Source organism: Gopherus evgoodei, chromosome 3 (genome assembly GCF_007399415.2).
Source record: "Gopherus evgoodei ecotype Sinaloan lineage chromosome 3, rGopEvg1_v1.p, whole genome shotgun sequence".
NCBI classification, from domain to species: Eukaryota; Metazoa; Chordata; order Testudines; family Testudinidae; genus Gopherus; species Gopherus evgoodei.
The window spans coordinates 168,838,287-168,860,848 of NC_044324.1; the positions used below are offsets into that span (position 1 = coordinate 168,838,287).

General features: G+C 44.8%; 1 protein-coding gene across 2 annotated transcripts in view; it reads right to left on the reverse strand.

Moving 5' to 3' along the window:
- The window catches only part of GALNT14 (polypeptide N-acetylgalactosaminyltransferase 14), a 200,346-nt gene that overhangs the window by 22,887 nt on the left and 154,897 nt on the right, over positions 1–22,562 (reverse strand). For both annotated transcript variants that reach the window (XM_030557364.1, XM_030557363.1), the window contains exons 7-10: positions 16,095–16,182; positions 13,861–13,945; positions 11,648–11,751; positions 1,677–1,803 (exon numbers count right to left, since the gene is read on the reverse strand). In XM_030557364.1, coding sequence (XP_030413224.1) covers positions 1,677–1,803; positions 11,648–11,751; positions 13,861–13,945; positions 16,095–16,182 — 404 coding nt within the window. The remainder of the gene's footprint in view (positions 1–1,676; positions 1,804–11,647; positions 11,752–13,860; positions 13,946–16,094; positions 16,183–22,562) is intronic.

Below are 22,562 nucleotides of genomic sequence, written 5' to 3' on the forward strand. Positions count from 1 at the left end.
GGAGACGGACCTACACCACAATGTTCCAACCCAGATCTAAACTCCCCCTAAAGCTTCCCAAAATTCATGAGCTATTAGGTTGGGCTCCTCTCTTCTTACATTCATTAAAGCTTCTCTTCTTTATCACGAACATTAGAGCCAGAACCTGTTTAAGTTCACCCCGTTCGTCCCCAACAGGGACCAGTGCAGGTTTGTTCCCTATAGCACCTTATCAAATACTTTGTCTATTCCAGGTTTAAATGGCCCCAGTGATGGGGCTTTTGCCACTTCCTGTCCTTCAGCTTAAGGTCCAGACTTCTTGTCATTATTGAAGGCAAGGCCATTCCATCCATGATCAGCCTCAAAACTTGTCTCCTTCCTCCTTTATATTTACTAAACATCTGTATACACCACTCCTTCACTGCTCCCTTTTTGAAGCTAGGCGATGTATTCATTTCTGGGCACCTATTTGTGAAGGCCCTTTCCTCACCCCACCTTGTTGCATGCCAGAAAATCATACCTAATATGCTATAACTGAGAATGGAAATGAACACATAATTGATTTGTAGGTTTTACCCTCTTCCAATGCCATTAGTCCATGATAAGCCTGAGTAAGACATATAGTGGACACATAAGAAGTGACCATGTCGCAGGCAACTGGGTATTCACATTTGTTGTTAGTTATTCTTATAACATCAAGAAATATACACAAAAAAGAGACTCACAAACACACAGCTTATCTGGGAAACTAACTGGTGATAAGCACAACTCTTCCCATCTCTAGACAATGCTTTCCTTATTAATGTATCAATGGACAGCCCTCAGCTTCGAAACTTGAAAGGGGAAAAAGCGCTTTTTGACTCCTTTGGCTTTTCTGCACTTTCTCCTTGGCTAACTATTTCCAACACCTTCCCAGATGGGTGAATGGTGCCTTCACATGGTAATAACTTGGCCATCTTAGCTGTGCAATGGAGTGCTTAGCTTTCCCCACATCAGTGTGTGCTTGAAAGGTTTACAAGAACTGGGGTCTATTGGCCTCTAATCAGGCATCCCAAGTCCTGATCTGTCACCCAGCATCCTGTATCTTAAGCAGTCAAGCACAGTGGAGCCAGTCGCTTCCAGTTGTCAGAATTCCAAGCATTCCTGAGGGTCTGCTCTGGAGGCAGCCTCAACTGGAAGGAGGAGAGGGGGTCACACTGTTTGCACCATATCTCAATCTGACACACTGCTCTGGCTTGGTCTCCATTATCGCGATGTTCTTGCATGCATTTGGGCCAGATTTTCTGGTCTAGAGGAGCTGTCCTCAGCCACAGACCAGGATCAGTGGGGACAAGGTAGCATTACATCACTTCTATGTTCCTCTGATTTCAGAACCACTAGGTGCCAGCCTGGTGGCATCCTGGAATCAGCTAGAGGAAGGGGAATTCCCCACCACATCCCTCATGCTAGGGGACAGGAAAGGTGGCACAGGAACCACTACCCCTATGGTGAAGGAATCCCCTGCACTGGGGAAATCCTGAGGGGCACAAATGCACTGGGTTTATGTCTGCTTTGGGCTGGGAGACTGCTGAAATGTTGACATGTCTAATCTTCCCTCCTTCATCCATTACTGATGTGGGCTGTACTCTCTCAGTAACACTCAATTCTTTTTCACATCATTCAGCAGTACATGAAGAAGGCCAGAGCGCAATACCTACTTTATATAGGTGTTGGCATTTCCCTCTGGAAAGACATAGGGGTGCTTCTTCCGGAACACATGTCCAACCCGGCTGCAGGGGATAATTTCCAGGCTCCCTCCGCACATCCACACACGGAAGGAGATTTCTGCAAGAGAATCAGCTTCAACCGTTTATCTCCGGACTCCCAGAGCAGGGTAGATCCTGGTTTTCTCTCTCACTTCACCCTCTGCCACACCAAATGCAGATAAATCCATTATTGGAGGGGCTTTTCTAGGCTCCTAGCTTTCTTAAAAGTGCGTTTCAAGGCTACTTACTCTCTGTTTGAAGTTAGCCCACTTGAAACCAGCCTATAGCACAGCGGGAAGGGCTAGACTGTAAGACATGCAGCACTGCTTACATCACAGAAGCATCTTGCTGTTTGTTCCTCTTGTAATTACTTCAGCACTGCATAATTCAGAGCCATGGCCCTTCACGGGGGCTCACCAAGAAAGGGTATGAATTCAGTTTATTAATGATTGTAACATGCCTTTAGAAGGCCCACATTTTTATGAATCAGGGCCTGATCCTGGAAAACACTGAGCTGATCATGAAAGGTCCTGAGCACCGTTCAGCTCCCACTGGAATCAATTGGAGATGAGGGTGTTTGACACATCCCAGGAAGTGCTCAGCATCTTGTACGATGGGGCCCTTGGTACCTGTGCTGCATGCACACATACAAGAACAGGAGTACTTGTGGCGCCTTAGAGACTAACAAATGTAGCCTACGAAAGCTTATGCTCACATAAATTTGTTAGTCTCCTAGGTGCCACAAGTACTCCTGTTCTTTTTGCGGATACAGGCTAACACGGCTGCTACTCTGAAACATACAACAAGGTCACTCAAACACACATTTGCCCACGCAGCTCCATGCAGGATCAGACTGGAAAACGGAGCTGCTGGTGTCAGGAAATGTAGTCCAAATTGCCCACAGCCAATTTCTGACCATCTGGGTGGGCCTTTTTGGAAGCATTTATATCCCCAGTGGATCAAGGATTCAATACTGGAGTAACTGGGTGAAATTCTATGGCTGTGTTATGCAGGAAGTGAGACTAGATGATCTTATGATCCCTTCTGGCCTTAAAATCTATAAATCTGAAATCTCATTGCCAGATCATCCCCTTTAGACAGAATAGGGATACGCATACTCCTTGGGAAACAGCAAGAAAATAAGAAGAAACCAGTTTCACAGTTTCTTGTATCCTGGGTGACGACGGTGATTTTTGAAATTGTAGTGCAATATTTAGCACTCATCAGGCTTTGCAAACAATGACCCGCTCCTCCACTGGAAGACAGGAAAGTACTGTTTCCCCATTTTACTGCTGAATCACAGAAATTGGGCATGAAAGAGGCCTATTAGATAATCCAGCAGGATCGGCTCCAGGGGTTTTACCGCCCCAAGCCGTCAAAAAAAGACAAAAAAATGCCGCGAGATCGCAATCTGCGGCAATTCAGCAGGAGGTCCTTCACTCTGAGCGGGAGTGAGGGACCCTCTGCCGAATTGCTGTCGAATAGCTGGACGTGGCGCCCGTCTCCGGAGTGGCCGCCCTAAGCACCTGCTTGCTAAGCTGGTGCCTGGAGCCGGCCCAGTCATCTAGTCTATTGCCCTGTCTATGCAGGATTGTTCCTTATACTCCATTTTGCAGTGTTAGCACAATCGTTCTACTCAGTGGTTACTTCAATACAAATAACAACCAATAACAACAGGGCAGATTTTTAACGCACAGGTGGTGATTACGTGACTAACTCCCATAGAGTCAGTGGGAGTTCAGCACCGATCTGCCATTTGTATCTTTGAAATGTCCCCCAACTGGCCTAGTTTAAAAAGTCCTAAGAGGCGGCTCTTCCACCTTTTTGCTCAGGAGATTGTTCCTCAGCTTAATCCATCTCACTGTCAGGAGGTCTGACCTGACATTCAGCTTTCTTAATTCCACCCCATTACTCTCAGTCACACCTCATGCATCACTCTAATGGTTCTTCACTCTCCCTGTGAACACCCTGCAAGTATATGTGGAGCGTTATGTGCCCACCTTCGTTGTGGGGTGATCAAGCTCTCAAAACAATCTTTGGCTCTTAACATTTTCCCTGATAATTTCTGCTGCTCTCGTCAGACAACTCAGTTCATTAATATCAGTTCGTTGGTGAAGTACTGGAATGGGTTACCTAGGGAGATGGTGGAATCTCCTTCCTTAGAGGTTTTTAAGGCCCGGCTTGACAAAACCCTGGCTGGGATGATTTAGTTGGGGATTGGTCCTGCTTTGAGCAGCGGGTTGAACTAGATGACCTCCTGAGGTCCCTTCCAACCCTGATATTCTATGATCTGATGGCGGAAACTGAGGCACAGAAGTTAGGTGACTTCTCCAAGGCCACATAGAAAGTCAGTGACAGAGCCAGCACCAGATCTCGAGATGTCCCTGGGCCTCAGACCATTAGACAAGGCTTTCTCTCTTTCTCTCCATTTGAGGGTTGAGTTCCCTAAAAGGGAGGGACTCCTTCTGTATGCCCTCTCACTTGGCATTGGGATGGTTACTGAGCAATTTTTGTTCTAATTCATGGAAAAGTATCAGTCACTCAACTTTTGTAAAAGGTATTTTTAAATATAGAAAACTCAAATTTGGAGGGCAAAATTGGTTGAGTATCCCTTTAAGTACAGTGATAATATTATCAGGTAGGGCAAAACAGCCAGTCATGATCATAACACTCATGTGACAGCAATGAGCCGCATATGCACTGCTTTGGGGGTTGTCCAGAAACAGCTGTTCCCAGCCCTCACCACACACTGCGGCTTCTCTCTGGGAAAACACAGGAGAAACCAAACTAGCTGCAAAGCCATCTTGACTTTGGGATGCTTGACATCTGGATCCAAATTTCATGGCTTGAGCCCATCTGTAATGACAAAGCCCCAGCAGGAGGCACTGCCATATGTCGGGAGAGGAAGCACAGCAGGCGGAACAGATGCGGGTGCCTCCTTTCAGAGGTCCCCTCCCTGCTGCCACTTCCCTCACCCCTTTCCCTTTTGCTGCAGCATTTATAGAGGAGAAAGTGCCAGCGAGAAGCAGAGCCTCACAACTTGCCCAGGGGCGGGTATTAATGGGCCAATAAAACATGTCCTTGTGCCGTGTCTTAGTGCTATATTGGGAGCCACCTTCATTGCTAGAGAAAGGAAATGAGATCAGTGAGGGGTTTGGAGGCTCTAAGCTGTTACATTCTGCTCTCTTCACACCCGGGTGCTGTTCTTCATCTGCCCGTGTCGCATTCTGAGTATCGCAGCAATCAAAAGGGGGCACTGATGAATGCACAGTTAGCCCAAGCAGCTGCACTATCCATCCCTCTTCCCCCTCTTTCTGTTCAGCCCACCATGGACTATATCTCTCTGAAGGGTTTAGAGAGAAGGGGGCTGTATATTTCAACCCCCTGCTTGCTTGTGTCTTCAGGCACAATGAAGAGGAGGGACGATGTGATTTCAATGCACCGAAAGCATAGTAGTCATGCTGCAGGGGATGCTTTGTGAGTGAAGAATCAACTTCTAAACATCTAGGAGCCTTGCAGACACCGGGTTTAATCCCAGCAGGGGCAATTCAAAGCCTTCATTTCTTCCCAGCTTACTGGGTATGGAAATAATACTTGGCATTATCTATATCTCCTTCCCTCCAAGGATCTGAGAGTGCTGTTGTAATAAGTAATCCTCACAACCCCCCAGAGGGAAGTGGTTTTATGCTCATTTAACAGATTGGGAAATTGAGGCACTGCAAGGTTAAAGCATGTGTCCAAGTCACACAGAGCCAGGAATAGAAGCCAGATGCCCTGGTGCCTAGACCTGTCCCTTACCCAAAAAACATTTCTAGAGTTTAAAGCCAATCCCTGGTGCATTGTTACTTTTGCCTACTAAAATCCACCCCTCTTCTGTTAAACAAGTTTCAGGAAGCTGGCGTGTAATAGAAAAAGTGTCAGCTCTCAAGTATCTCCAGCTCGGCCACACAGGGCTCTGTCCTGACAGGGGAACACTCTTCTGCTTGTACCATGACTCCCTCCTATTTTTCCTGTCACCATTTGCCACCCACTTGACACAGCTACAACTCTGCACACCTGAGTTACATGGCACATGGAACCAAGGCCTGACAAGGGGAACTGCAATGTCTGCAGAGAGGGAAAGGCAGCAGACAAACGGCAACAGCAAAGCAGAGGGTGGACTGGGTGGTGGAAGGGATTGCTAATGGGCTACCAAGCCATTCTTTGCTAGGTCTCCAGCCTGAATCCATACAGGGTTGGTACTCAATGGACGTTACCATTATCCAAAGGATGTTCAGTGGTCTACATGAAATATGTTGGTGGGCTAAGGGTCCACATCCCATTTAGCATCTCTGCTGGCACTCTCGGCAAAGAAAGTGAATGGCCAGGGGGACTAACCACCCCTGCCACAGTCCTAGCCCCGGTCCCTGCAGGTCAGGTTTGAGGCGTGCTGGAGTGGGATGAAGCAACTTCAATCTGCAGGCTGACGATTGGCAGCCTGGCACCAGCGGTGGTACATTCACTGACAAAGAACTCAAGATGAAGTTTCAAACCAGTTTGGGCATTGACAAGATCCCCAAAGCCTTCCCTCCAATCTGAATGCAGATTCCTACTTGCTTCTGTTTTCGACGGAATCTGGCAGTCCCCTGTGTCTGGCAGTCGCACTGCCATAAAGCAGTGGAGCTCACTTGTTAATGTTGGAGGGAAAAAAAAAAACCTGCTGCAGTGTTACATCATTTTCCGAGTGCTCTATCTAATTAGGAAGAAGAGTAAATCACCAAAGGGCTGAAATGTATTTCACTGCAAATATAATGAAAGGAACAGTCAGTTATTCCAGTCCTGCAGAATGCACCACAAGATCCTGATTTCCCAGTCACTTATCCTGAAGCCAGTGAAGTTGCTCTGGCACAAGAGAGATCAGAATCTGGCCCCATGAGTGCTTGGTACAGGGGAGATTCTGCTCTGTCACAGTTGGAAGGTGAGCAGCTCTGTGACTAGGACCCCGAGGGGCATGCTCTGACCTCCCTCAGTGGGGCTGTGCACAGGTGAGAGCAGGAGCTAACCTCACGTAGCTTGAGGCACAAGTACACCACTTTGCTGTCACTGTGTTAACTTCTTTGGTCCATTTTGTGTCGTACTGCTTTCCCTTTTACACACAAGCTGTCATCCTGCTTCTCAGCTACCTCGTGTTGGAGTGTTCCCAGCTCACTGAATGAGCAGTCATTGCCTGTTACGAAGGGTCAGTTACGTCACCGTTGCTGCAGGGAGAAGCCAACTTTCCCTCTCTGGGCCAGGGAGACTCACTGTGGTCCATGTGGGGTTTCCACCCTGCCTACCCTCAGGAACTCTGCTGGTGGAGGATACCAAAGAGACAATTATTGCTGCTATTACACCAGTGCCCAGAAGCTGCAACCAAGATCAGAGCCCCTGTATATACACACAGTCAGAGACATTCCCTGCCTCAAAGAGCTTACAGGAGGCACAGCGAGATGAAGTGGCTTGTAATCCAAGGTCACGCTCCGGGTTAGTGGTAGAATTGGGAACCAAACCCAGGTCTCCTGCCAGTCCAGGGCCTTCCATAAAAAGTGTCTCCTCCAGCCTCCATGATGATAATCCAGGCTTAGCCAATGTCACTCGTTTTCGCACTTTGTGGGACCCCTGCAACTCTTGACTAGCTTAATCTAGCAATGGGACGGGCAAGCCCCATGGCTAGCAAAACTTGGGTCTGTTACAGTTTGAACCTTGGTTAAATGCTGCCTGGGACTCCATGACCACGGCTGCCCTCTGATACTGGGAAGGTAAGAACACTACATGATCAGGGCCAGCCTCAAAGGGAACTTCGTTGATAATGAAAATAGCCAGTGACCTAAATAGGTTAGAACAATGTATAAGGGGTATAAACCCTCATGCTTCAGGGCATAAGCCAACTACTAATTGACAGGTTAGGAAGAAACTTCTCCTATGGGCAGGCTATTCCATAACAGTTCATTTTGGTCCCTTCCTGGAATGAGGCTACCAGACCAGATGGACCACACGTCTGATTCAGCATGGCACATCCTACATTTATGTTTAGGTTTTTTTGCAAAGACATGTTTTAGATGATTAAGCCAAGAGGGAGAAAAAGGCTCACTGCAGCTTTTTGTGATGAATTTCTTCAGACAGCAGTGCAAGAAAGAGCAGATGCTGCCGGTCAGACCACTGGCAAGAAATTCTCTCTCACGCACACACTTTACATGGTGAGAAAGAAATAAAATACTTTAGAGAAATAGTGTATGGAACACAACAATAGCACTAGACAATGGATGGGATTATTGTAAAACACGAGCATCTGTTCCTCTGGATCCCTGACAGCGTTGCTACATCTGTTAAGACAGGATTTTTTTTTCGTTGCCAGCCACAGTCCCCAGAGGTGCTGAAGTATTAAAACCAGCTTAAGATCTGTCTCCCTATCATCAAGTGCCTCGTTCTTCTTTCATGACTGCAAGCCTACCCGATCTGATCTGCAGCATCATTACAACTGCAAACAGAATCAAGCCCAGCCTGATCCAGCTGTCTGACATGGTATATCACCGATTTGACCTCTCCATCGAGGCTCAGAGCTAGGAGCTCCCCAAAGGACAGGTGTGAACACAGAGGGCAAAGATGGATTTAGATGACTAGAAGCACGGAGCCCAAAATCCACTTGCCATCAAACTATATAGGGGAGATGTGCTCAACCTTTTCCATGCTGGGACCTCTCTTCCATCTAGCCAAGGTCTAGCTGGGAACTTCTCTCCAATTTAGCAGTATAGGCATGTAAGGGTTGTCACAGCCTTCTGGTGATTATTGATTCATAGATTCCAAGGCCAAAAGGGACCACTGTGATCATCTAGTCTGACCTCCTGTATAACACAGGCCATAGAACAGCCCCAAAAGAATTCCTAGAGCAGAGCTTTTAGAAAAACATCCCATCTTGATTCAAAAGCTGGTAGTGATGGAGAATCCACCATGATCTTCAGTACATTGCTCCACTGATTAGTTTAAAAGAGTACTTATTTCCAGTTTGAATTTGTCTAGCTTCAACTTCCAGCCAGTGGCTGATGTTTTATATTTCTCTGCTAGACTGAAGAGCCGATTATTAAATATTTGTGCGCCGTGTAGACACTGATAGCCTGTAATAAAGCAACCCCTTACCTTTTCTTTCTTAAGGTAAACAGATTGTGATTCTTGAATCTATCACTATGCAGTATGTTTTCTAATCCTTTAATCATTCTTGTGGCTCTTCTTTGAACCTCTCCAATTTATTAACATCTTTTTGAATTGTAGACACAGAACTGGACACAGTATTCCTGCAGCGGTCGCACCAATGCCAACTACAGAGGTAAAATAACCTCTCTACTCCTACTCAAGATTCCTATTTATGCATCCCAGGATCGCTGTTTTGGCCACAGCATCGCACTGGGAGCTCATGTTCAGCTGAATATCCACCATGACCCCTTAATCTTTTTCAGAGTCGTTGCTTCCCAGGATAGAGTTCCCCATCCTGTAGGCATGGCCTAAAATCTTTGTTCCTAGATATACAGATTTACATTTAGCTGTATTAAAAACACACGTTGTTTGCTTGCACCCAGTTTCCCAAGTGATCTGAATCAATGACCTGTCCTCTTCGATTTTACCACTATCTCAATTTTTGTGCATTGGCAAACTTTATCAGTCATGATTTAATGTATTTTTCCAGATCATTAATAAAAATGTTAAGTAGTGCTGGGCCAAGAACTGATTCTTGTGGGACCCCACTATAATAATGATTCCCCATTTACAGTTATATTTTGAGACCTATGAGTTAGCCAGTTTTTAATCCATTTAATGTGTGCCATGTTAATTTTTTATTGTTCTAGATTTTTAAATCAAAATGTTGTGTAATATCAAGTCAGTTACATCAACACTATTACCAATTTTATCAACAAAAATTGTAATCATAAAAAAATGATATCGATTTAGTTTGACAGGATCCATTTTCCATAAACTCACATTGATTTGCATTAATTATATTACCCTCCTTTAATTCTTTATTAATTAACTCCTGTATCAGCTGCCTGGGATGACTGACAGGCTTATAATTACCCAGGTCATCCTATTTACTATTTTAAAAAATTGGCACAATGTTAACTTTCTTTCAGTCTTCTGAAACTTTCATATTACTCCAAGACTTCTTGAAAATCAATGTTAACAATCCAGCAAGCTTCTCAGCTAGCTCTTTTAAAACTCTTGAATAGAAGTTAACTGGACTGATTTGCAAATGTCTAATTTTATTAGCTGCTCTTAACATTCTCCAGAGACACTAATGGAATGGAAAGTGTGTGATCATCACTATATGATGAAACTATATCATCTGTCTTTCCTCAAATACAGAACAGAAATAGTTATTGAATGATTCTGCCTTTTCTGCATTATTATTGATAATTCTATCATTTCCATCTATTAGCAGACCAATACCATTGCCAGAATTCTTTTTGTTCTTAATGTATTTAAAAATATCTCCTTATTGTCCTTAACTCCGCTGGCTATATATACCTCCTTGTATCCCTTGGCTTCCCTTATCAATTTCCTACAATGCTGAACTTCTGATTTATATTCATTACTATCAACTTCCCCTTTCTTCAATTTGTTATATATTCTTTTTTTTTTTTTTTTTTGACAGATGCCTTCACTTCCCCTCTAAACCATTTTGGTCTTTTAACCAGTAAAACCTTCTTCCTTGATTGTGGCTTTTGGGGCATCTGGTAAGGTGTTCTTAAATTATTCCAAATTTTCATTCACATTTTTCTGATAAATTCTTCATTCCAGCTGATTTGGCTCATAATTGTTTTCAGCTTTGTGAAACTGGCCTCATTAAAGCACTCTCTATATATTACTGATCTGCACTTTATGCTTCTTGCATATTATAAATGTTATCAAGTCATGACCACTTTTACCTAAGTTGTTTGCAACACTCCTCACCCCCCTTTGAGAATGCCTGAGTTACTATTTCAGGCACGCTGCAAATTCAGGCAGGTATTGATGGATCCATTCACATTTTCAAGATTACGTCTGTGAACATAAAAACTATAAATATAGCTGGATGTTTTAAAGAAAAAAGTAAGAATGGGATGGAATGGGAGATTACTAGCAGTTCCCCAGTAACATGTTCACAATCACCAGGTTGAGAATCTTTGGTTTAGCTTATTTAGCAACATTGTATCTATCACCATGGAGGAGATGGGCTACTATAGACCAATAATGGCAGCCCTTTCAGTGTTGGAACACTTTGAGACATTGAAAGGCTCCATACTTGCCCAGGATACAGATGAAAATAACTAGGGGAAACCATTCAGAACTTTTGGAGTGAACCCAGTATTAGTCAGACACTACTTGAGACCATGGGTGGCACTGGGAACTCCCCCCACCAGCCGCCTTCACGGAAGCTAGCCCCGGGCCCTACCCTTTACACATGAGGCCCCGCCTCTACCTTGCCCCTTTTGCCCTTCTTTCCCACCAGACTCTCACCACCGTCAAGGGAGCCCCACCCCAACTCTGGAGCACCGGCCCGCCCCAGCCCCAGGTGGCCCCAGCTCCAGAACACCAGTCAGCCCCAGCCCAGCCAGCCGGTCCGAGCACTCACCCCAGGTGCCCCAAGTCCTAGGCCACCAGCCAGCTTGCCCTAGCCCAAGCCCCAGCCCCAGCCCACTCTGGAGGAGAGGCTGAGCAAGGACAGAAAGAGAAGCTGCCTGGTCTGGGGCCACGGGGGAAGACTGGGATGCAGAAGGGGGCCTCAGGGTGGAGCATGGGTGCGCCATGCCTGGTTGTTTCGGGAGACTTAGCCTCCCCTGGCTCATGATACCCGCCGGCCATACTTGAGAGGAAGAGCCAGCCCCATCTCTTGGGAAGATGAAGATCCACGTGTCCCTGCAACAACAGAGACTCACCAAAGTTCTCCCCACCCCAGATATCCATGGCAGTGTCGTACTTCCCCAGGTGGTTGAACCAGGTTTTGTCGATCACAAAGAGCCCACCTGCAATGATTGGAGTCCTGCAGAGATACAAAGGGAAGAGGGCACGAGCTCTTACTCAAACATTGGAGCAGAACCCGAGATGCACAATAAGTCTCTTCCTATTCTGCTCTCAGATGGATATATCTCTGAATCTTCTTATTACTCCGAAACAAGAACACACGTCTCAACATGGCAGAGCCATTTAACTCGTCGGCTTGCTATTTTTCTGTCAATCATAAACTGCCTGGCACTTAAAATCAGGCTAATGAATCCATTAGCACAGCTCCTACAAGCCCAGAGTTAACAGCCCCGATTGCAGGCTTCAGAACCAAAAATGCACCGAGCACTTGGAGATTATTTACATGACATGACCTAAACAGCCTTTGTGATGTATCTTATTAGGAGCACCATTGCAACAGGGAGAGGACATCTGTGCCTATTCTAAAGGGGATTTTTAAAAGCCATCACTGTGAGTTTGATCCAGGGTTTCTCAAACTGGGGATCCCGACCCAAAAGGGGGTCACAAGACTATTGTAGGGGGATTGCAAGAGCGGCAGCTGCTGACTGGATGCCCAGTTTTGAAGGCACCACCACCATCACCAGCAGCAGCGCAGAAGTAAGGGTGGCCTGGTGTGGGGGCAGTTTGTCCCTTTTTAGGGGGGGGTCATCACAGCTTGAAATATTTTCAAAGGGGGTCCCAGCAAAAAAAGTTTGAGAACCCCTAGTTTGATTTTTATTTAAAAACTGGGCTACTTTTTGCCTTCCAGATTAGCTGAGGGTATCAAGGAGAAGTCACGTGGAGGGGTTGGAGAGAGAGAGAGAATCATTTTAGGAGTACCACCCATTTGATGGGAGAGGCCCCATTTCTATGAGCCTGTGCCAAGTCCTGCAAACATGTACAATTAAGATGCACTGGATTTGTTTCGGGTCTCATGGTCTTGCTGCACTGGGAGGAGGCTCCAATTGTTTTTGCAAGGCAGGACAATCATGAAAATGAGATGGGGCATCAGGAGATGAACATGAGCTCGTTACAAGAACCAGGGTAAGAAGCAGCAAGATTTGGTTCCCCATGATGTGTGTCCTCTGCATCATTTCTGGACCTCTGAGCTTTCACTACCACATTCCTTATTCCATGCTGCACGTCACAACAACAATACTTCTCTTCAAGGACTGGACAAAATACCAGACCACACCATACCTCAGCCAGCAACAGGGAGTAGTAATGAGTAAGGTGAGGCACTCCCACCAACCCAAGGGATGAGAACAGATTTTTTTCTCTTCCTGATTTGATTAACTCTCCTGAGATTCACCACTCACTTCCTATTACCTTTAGACTTGCTGTCCACCCCTTAGGCAGTTTAGAAGGGCAAGGCTGGTTGGGAAGGCATGATCTGGATCACCTGCTTTCATCAAGGTTTTCAACCTTTTTCAAGGATTCCTCGTTTTTGGGTAAAATATGAGTTGTGAGAAGTAAAGTAAGAGTCTTTGCTGAGGGGAGAAGGCTGGATGAACTAGGAGCCTTCACCTATTTTTACTTAGACTTTTGGGGAGGAGGGAAACATGTGGAGCCCTTAGGCACTACCTTATTACAATAATAAGATCCATGAGACTCGGGACTGTTATGGGACGGGTGGGAGTACCTATCCATCTCCTCCACGATGCCATATATGTTAAACCAGGTCCCTAATTAGGTACTTAGATTTCCTTCTGGACCAGCTAAATAGAACCATGTGCTGTATTTACAGAACTGGGCAATATCTCCATTCAGGGTCATATTCATAGCTGGTGAAGTCAACGGAAAGACTCCCGTAGACTTCAATGGGCTTTGAATCCAGGGCCGCCCAGAGGTAGGGGGCAAATGGGGCAATTTACCCCAGGCCCTAGGCAAGGGCCCCCACAAGAATATAGTATTTTATAATATTGCAACTTTTTTTTTATGGAAGGGCCCCTGAAATTGCTTTGCCCCAGGCCCCCTGAATCCTCTGGGTGGCCCTGTTTGAATCGACTCCTTAATGTGCAAATTTCCCTGCAAGTGAAAAGGGCAAAATCAGACAAGGCCCTGGATACAGCCTGGCTGGCACCAGCTTCCACAGGAGAAAGCCCTCTGTTCAGCCCAGTTTTCCCCCCTTCACTGCCTTGCTACTTACTTAATGGCTTCTGTAGGGTCAATTCGTTTGGCTTTCTGCTCTGGGGAAAGCTGCTCCCATTTGAAATGAAGACTCCAATCAAACCCTACAAACGAAGTAGAGAAGGACCATGGTGAACTTGGAGATGGACACAAACTAGGAGACCATCAAAACTATCCCCTAGCCAGCACAGAATTGTTTCTGATTCTCCAGTTTCAAATGACCCAGAAAATGGGGCTGCAGCGAGTTCTCTTAGGAGACGATTCCAGTGTCTCACACATTTAAATATTACAAACAAATAACTACATGAAAGGAATGTTACACTGCAATGTCCAACACTCAAAAGTCAGGAAGTGCTAGAACAAAGGTGGCCTGTACAGCCTTAATTCAGCACCCTTATGCATAAGCATTAGGATACAGCCTTTAACTACATGAACACACACTATTGTCTTCACAGGAGCCCTGCCTCATTCAGTGAACAGAATGGACAGGGCTCAGTTGATGATCAGCAATTTAATATTTCATTTTACCACCATTGTTCACCATGTGGGCCCATGGCCTTGTTTATTTATTATTAATTTCCTCACGGGCTTTTCTATGGTGCTCATCGCTGTAATACTGGAGGGGTTCACAAGCATTAGCAAATTTACCTTCATGATCCCCCTGTAGGATGATGGGGTGATACTATCCTCATTTTATGGATGAGAAACTAAGGCATCGAGGCACTTAGGTCCAAAGTGCACATTAACTCCTGGTGCCCAGTTGGAAAGATGTAGGGCCTGATTTTTCATAGTACTCAGCATTACACAGCATTTTGAATGTTCAAAGCACAGCTCCTATCGACTTCAGTTGCAGTTGTGAGTGCTCAACACATCTGCAAATCAAGACAGGCCCCCAAAATTGAGGAACATACAAGTAGTGACCATCTCTGAGAAGTCTACTTTAAGGAACTCTGTGGCGAGCATAGAAACCAATTCTCCTAGCACCATTCAACTGTCTAAACCTTGAGACTCTCTCCTCCCTTTCTGCAGTCCCCTGCCTCATTCACTACCCACCTTTCAACTCTGCAACAAATGAAACAGGGGCCCTCAAACAACAGCCTCCTTCACTGCACAACCCTGGTTCATTCTCTACGCAGTAGGAAATGTTGCATGTTCTGGGGCTTCTAGACAAGGAGGTGCAGAGCAGAAAGGGTCACAGAGACAGGAATCGCAGAGAACCAGCAAGTTTGCAGTGAGGTCCAAACAAGAGGCTGCCTCATCTGCTGAGCGCCCATCTTGAGAAGGGGAATCAAAGATTCTAGCAAAGAGGCAATGAGCCACGCCTGTCTGAACTTGAAGAATGGCTTTGGTTCTATTTATAGAACTGTATAAATTGCCATACCAGAATACATTCACAGTTCATCTAGTCCAGTTACCCCTTCTGCAGAGGCTATAGAAATTGGACTTCTGTATGGGCCACGTCTTCTCTGGCACAAACCTGTTAATCTGTCATTAGTCTCATCATAGCTTCCATTTGTCTCTGTGTTAAAACCACCAGACAACCAAGCCTGGTAGAAAGTCCCTGCACAGAGCACTAGCTGGCATTTTCTAGGGAAATCCAAGGACATGAGTAAAAAACTCCAGGGGCGCGTGCAATGCAAAAACAAGATGAGGAGCCACTCTCTCTCAGAATAATCAGAGAACAGCATTCTCCAAGGAAGGAAGAGTAATCTTGCCATTTAGCAGAATGAAGTCATATTTCAGTGCCTGATTCTTCACTGTGTCACTTTGGTTTTACACTGGCATATATCTGGCATGACTCAGTGGGAAAATCAGGCAACCAGAAATGTGCAAAGCTCAGAAAGGGACTTCAGCTAACAAACCAAATTATAGCTGTGGAGATATGCACGGCAATACCATCTCTCTATATCCCTCCCCTTTGATGACACCTGGTTTTCTCTGTTGCTGGGGCTTAGCTTAGATGGAATACTTCCCCCGCAGCACCCAAGTAAGGAACTCCATTCCCTCAAGTCAGTGGTACGAAGGGCCAATCTAGCTTTGCAAACTGATAGAGGGGGAAACAGGGTATTTTTAGCATGCCTTGCACAAAACAGCTGTGTATACAGAGTATTATAAATAATCTTTACAGTAGGGAGTTCCGACTCAGTACCTCCTTTACACTGAGTCAGCCACTTCCCTCTGCCAGTGTCTGCTGAGCATAACGCCTGACAGATCAGCATCAGCCAACAGGGAGTGAGCACAACACACACTCACCTCCTCTGAGGTCCGAGGAAGCGGCCACATAGGCAAAAGTGTCCAAGTTGATGATGTCGATAACTGGACTGACCACGCGGGTTGGATCCTGAGAACAAGGAACAAAACAACCCATGACTTTTGACCTGGTGTAGCTTCTCCTCAGAAGCCATCTCAGGAGCAGGGTGCTGGGAAATCCTGTATTATAGGCAAAGATGTGAGGAAGCTGGTTTGCCACTGAGGTCTGGAGTCCCCTACTGATCCACAGGACAGAGAAATCAAGGGGAGGGCCAAATTCTTAGCTGTGTTCACTAGCTGGAACTCCTGATATCAATCCAGTTTCTGCTGGACTGGTGCCATATCACAAGAACAACCCTCACCCTTGTTGGCTGTCTTATCAGAAAGGCTAAGGGTTGAATGGAAGCATCCACTCAGACACTCTCATTCCTGGAGGACAAGGTTGAGGGTACACTGCCAGCGCGGTGTGTGGGAAAGTTTATACTTCCCCTATTATGAGCAGAGGACTTAGTCTCCAAGGCTGTTAAGCCAGCATCTTTCACTAGCTCTAAATTCCCTCACAAAGAAACCCGGACTGCATAGGCTGTGGGTGGGTTTCATACCGAACTTGGCTCAAGAATCTTTAGCCGAGTATAAAACTCCATCTTTCTTTTACAAATTCATCAATTTATTTCCCCCACTATCTCCTTTCAAGTCTTTTTATTGAATTTCGAAAGTTAAGCGACAAGCAAACAGTTTAAAGAATAGACAAAACAAAGCCAGCCAGCCAGCCAGTTAAAACATATAGAAAAACACTACATATCATAAATCCGCAAAATTACCATACAGCACTGCTTTTGTCAAAGGACAGGTAGGGGTTAAAAAAAGAATGAAATGATGTTAAATATTTGGTACTAGTGAATTAATTAACATCTAGTTATAGGAAAAGAGATTATACAAACAGTTAGGGACAAAAATATCTACAGGAGGATGAGATTTTGACAGCTTTGACTGGTCTCTTATCTCCCTTTTTCTTTTCGAAAATCCCAAACTCCAATTATAGCTCAAACTTCAAGCTTTTACCCTCACCAGATCAAATCGCTTTTCACAGACATGCAGACGAATGCGCCTTAGCACATGCAGGCTTGCTCTCTCACTCTGGGAAAAGATTTTGTTTTAGAAATCAGTCCTGACAAATAGGAGCTATGTTCGGGTGCAGTCACAGGACACAGGAGCTGAGCGCTGAAAGTCATGCTGCTTGGCCATATTGGGGACTTAGGCTTCATACATCAGAATGATCATTTTTGGCATTTCTATGACACTGTCTATCCGAGAATCTCAAAGCACTTGTATGGACATTGATGAATTAAGCATCATAATACCCATGTCAGGTCAGTAAATATTGTTATTCCCATATGGTAGATGGAGAAACTGAGACATAAGACATTAAAGATTGACACTCTGCACCTCAAAGTAGCACCCTGGAACCCCCATATTCACCACTGCCATATAATCATGATATATTTTGTACAAAGTAAACCTTGCAAGGATAATTTTGAAAGTCTTGATTTGCTGCACAGTAATATCAGTTGTACATACTATCATTATATGTGAAGTTATGAAGTATTGCTGAAGATGGTACTGAAATATGCTGTGAGGTTGGGAGATTCCCACAGCCAGCCTTTCAGTTGCAACAAAGGAGGGGCCAGACAGCATTAATGGCCCATCAAGAAGAATCAACTATCCCAGAGACTTCTCAGAGAAGGCATATATGCAGTGGAGCTGCCTGACCCCACCTCACAGTTAGGATCTTTCTAGCAGCTGGAAGAAGGTATAAAAAGAGAGGCAGTGATATCTCTTGGCTTCTTCCCCTCCCCATCTCAACACCTGGAAAATCATCTGGAAAGAAAAGACTTGAAACTAGGAAGATTGATCCCAGGTTGTAGGGAAGTCCAGTCTATGTACTGAGGAACTATAAGCTAACTGTACCACCTGTTAATGTGGGACCGTTTGATTCAAATCTTCCATAGTCTAAGTTAGAATTAGACTGAGAATTTATTTTTGTTTCTTAGATAACCATTTTTGATCTCTATGCCTGCCACTTATAATAACTTAAAATCTCTCTTTTTGTAGTTAATAAATCTGTTTTATATTTTACCTAAAAGCGTGTGTTTTGGTTGAAGTGCTTAGGAAATCTCAACTCACGTTAACAGGGGCTGTTGCACGTGCATTACCCTTTTGTTGGAGTGGCAAACAAGGTAATGAATTTACACTGGCCAGGCTTCTGATCAGGACAAGATGGTACAGTTCTGGGGCATAGGGCTGGAGCTGAAGGGAATTGTCTGGAGCTTCTCTATTGATAGTTCATGAGAGGCTGGGAGATCATTCATGTAACTTGGTTGCGCATGTCCCTGCCTGTGGATGGCTGTGTAAGTGCAGTGCCTATCAGAAGCTTGTACCTTGGCATCAGCACCACAGTGTTAGAGGTGACCCAGGTTGGTGGGACAGAGAGCTTAGTGGTCCCACAGTCCAGGTTGCACCTTGGAGACCCCATCACAAAGTCCCAGTCCTGCTCCTGAACAAGTCAATGGCAAGACTGATCCCTAAATGGCTTGACCAAAGTCAGTGCACAGAACTCTGACACCTAGACTTGTGTCTGAACCCCAATATCACCTTTCCCCTCAAACAGCACACCTTTTGCTGGAAGTTTTTCTACCGCTTCTTTTCCCAGCATGATGAACTTTTGAAATTGACTGAAAAATCCTTAATACAAGAATCCAACCAATACAGAACAGAAAGCCAAATAAGTGACCCCAGAGGTTAGTGCTCTGCACTAGGGATGGGTGGGAATATTTTTTCCCATTCCATGAATATTTTTTGAAGCATTCAACATTTTTCTTATCACAAATGAGGACGAAAAGTCAAAATCTGACAACTACAACCCCAAAAATTGTTTTTTTCATTTGGGGTCAGTGGAAACATTTTGTCATATTTCATTTTGATTTCACCTTTTTCTGTTTGTTTAAACTTTTTTTTTTCAGTCTCTAGCTTACATTTCTAAACAAAAAAATTTTTTTGAAACAGCAACCTGGCTGTTTTAATTTTGAAAATGTCAAAATGAAACATTTTGATGATTTGGAAACCTTTGGTCTGAACATTTTTCAAGTCAGGAGAGTCACTGAACCTGCCCCTGTTTCACGAACCATTTTGGTTTTGATGAATTGGAGTTTTCAACCAAGAAAAAAAAAATGAATGGAAAATGTCCCAACCAGCTCTATTCTGCACTATGAAATGAGAGATCTCTGTCCACCTCTCAGCTCTGATTTCTGGACGGCTGAACCAGCAAGAGGCTGAGGAGAGGGTGTCTCAAGGTTGCTTTCTAGTGACCCTTCTGATTGACCCAAAGAATGGCACTGATGAGATCAAACTACAGTCATGCCCACTGGCTGCAGGAAGGTCTCCACGAGATAGGGCAAAAGGATTTAAGCCCAGGATGGAGAGGAAATCAGAGGATACTGTGTACGAAACTTATGTTGAGGAAGAATTATTATGTCTAGTCATTATGTTAACATTTTACCATAAGCAACTTGCTCATGAACACGTTTAGAAAGCCATAATTCATGTCTAGATTGGATTCTCCTCATCCTCATTACAAAGCAAAGACTCTTACAAGAAAATCCCCATGAACATTCTCTGTGTTTCTCAGCAGAGAGAAATACTGCAGGGATTTTAGCTTTCAGTGACATACTTAGAATCTCTGTGCCTGAGTGTCCACATCTATACAATAGGGATAATGATCTTACCCAGCGTGCACAAAGGGCTTTGAGATCCTGAAAAGAAAGGCACTTCTTATAAGCATAGCTACTATTTGATTTATAGTCAACTTTTACTTTAGTCAGTTTCACCTTCTGCCTCTCACATGCCTAGCACAATGCTGAATTGTTGGGGTTGCAAAAATTTCAAGAGCATGTTTACCTCTAAACCTCCCTCCCCCTCCCATATTTTCAAATTCTTAATTAGAATTTTCAAAAATTAATGAACGCATTTCTACTGATCTTGTTGTCACACAAACTAAATTATATCTGCCAGTCAACCACACACTGTCCCTTTAGAACATTCTTGAAAGTTAAATAAAATATTTCAATGGAAATGGAAACTTATTCCAGATATTCAGGCCTACAACCACCAATGTTGACCTCCCATTCGTTCGAATGGTTAGCAGGAAGGCGGTGGACATCCTTCTCCCTTTGAGGTGGATTCATGCAAAGTTATAGCTTAACATCCCACCTTAGAGCTCTCTCCACAGACTGGGAGAACACGCAAAACTGTCAGGGGCTTCAGATGGAAGCAGAACGTCGCCATCCGCTGGTTCATTATAGTGGCATTAGCAAAAGCTAATTTTCAGGTGAGCCAATTACGATTGATTCTTACTATAAAAATGCCTTAGGCTTGATAATTACATTTTAAGAAAAGTGATTCAGTTGAAATAAATGGGTAATGGTTTTAGATACAGCTCTATAAGGAAAAATGAGAGATCATGTGCTTACACGTTTGTAGTCGTAAACACAGTCTTGGAACGTGCATGCGCTCTCTCTCTCTCTCTCTCACACACACACACACACACACACCTCCTTTTATTTGGACATTTGCCGAACACCCAAAAACCTGCCTGAACAGCTGCTTTGCCCAATGAAAAATGGGAAGTGACATGCAGAGTGGAATGGTGCTGGGAGCGAAGTCAGATTCATTTTGGGCCAGTCATTCTTAATTTGCTCGAGACTTACATTTTATTACCACAAAGACCATTCCTGCCAGTAACAAAGTAAGAAAAGACTTTTTATATAACGTTAATTACCACTGTAAAAGAACATGGCAGGGAATTGGCTGATTGTCTTTCCAGCACCTGCCTGAAGGTGGCAGCAGTAACATTTCATACAGTTCCGTGATCAGTATCTTAACCCCAGTGTAAAGGATGGAGGCAATGAGCCAGGTAACAAGGACACTAATGGACGGGGGTAAGAACCCCTCGGCCCTTTAAAAAAAATTCTCTCAAGGGTTACATTTTTAAAAAGAAAAAAATATATTTTCAAAAATACCCTCCAATCTTGGCCTATAGAACTGCCCACCCCTCCGACCCCCTGGTATTCCAGCACTAGGTCTCCACCAAGCTCTGAGGTGCACCTCAATCCTCACTGAAGCACCACCTACAGTTCCATTCCTGCACACCCCAGACACCTTTCCTCTAATGCATCTCCATCCTGACCCACAGCACTGCCTGCTGATCCAGCCCTGGGCTCCCCACACACAGCTCAGTCAATGCCCTTCACTCCTGACCTGTCACAACCCCTGCTATTCCAATCTCAGAGACTACTGACTGCATCGATCACACCTACGTGGTGTCTTAGCAAGATGGGGGAAATGCCCACTAGGAAGTAGGATGAACCCACTATTCTGTCTTTGTCCTAAAGCAGGATTTAAATCCAAGTCTCCACAAGTGGGGACCTGTCAGTGGATTAAGCCACTGAGCCTTCTAGCTCTTTAAAGTCCTATTTCACAGTGATCTCACTTGGCCCAAAATGTCAGCAACACCCTTCAACAAAGTCCCTGTCAACTTCTAGGGAGTGACTGAATCCAGGTCCTCTGCACCATGACCAGCAGAGAGTGCTAACCACAGAGCCAGCTTTTACTTCAAGCCATGTACATATTTAAAATAGAATTACAAATCAGAAGTTAGCAGAGGTGATGTTTGGCTTTAATGTTACATTCAAACCATGCTCCTGCTGCTCAGTTGTAATGAAACTCCTCTGGCATTGCTGCCTCTGCCATCCACATTCATCCATCACATCGACTCTGAGCATGAGCTACGGTCCCCAGCGCTACAAGGGAAATGCAGTCCTGACTGCCGCCCAGCTCGCTTTCACTCTGCCAGAACACGTCAACGGGAAAGATGCTGTTGCTCTTGAGTTAAAATGCAGGGAGGAGTTGGCTGGAGTAGGGAAATGTAGGGGGAAGGGGAGGGAGGAGTGTTAAAAGGCAATATCCAGGGTGAAAAACAAGCAGTGAAATAAACGTTAGCGGAAGACCCTGTAATGGGGCAGGTCAGAGTGGAGTCTTCATAATATGTAAGTGTCATTGTGATTACATCAGTATTTATTAGATGTATTTTAGTGCTGCCTTCAGTCAGAGATTGCGACCTCATTGGGGTAGGCATTGCACAAACACAGTATTAAGGCCTGACCCTGACAGCTTACAGGTTAGGAAATTAACCTGGACCTCTGCCCCCACCAAGTCACTGGCGCTTCACATGGAACAACGTAAGTTTGTAACAAGGGGCAAGGTAGGTTCGTGAGAAGCTGCAGAAGGGTGATGAGAGAGACAAAGGGCAGGATAATGGTAAAACAAGCCCATTTTTACATATTATTGTGACCTTAGACAGGCATTTCACCCCTTTATGCACCAGTTCCCCAAAGATATGTTCATATATTTCATAAT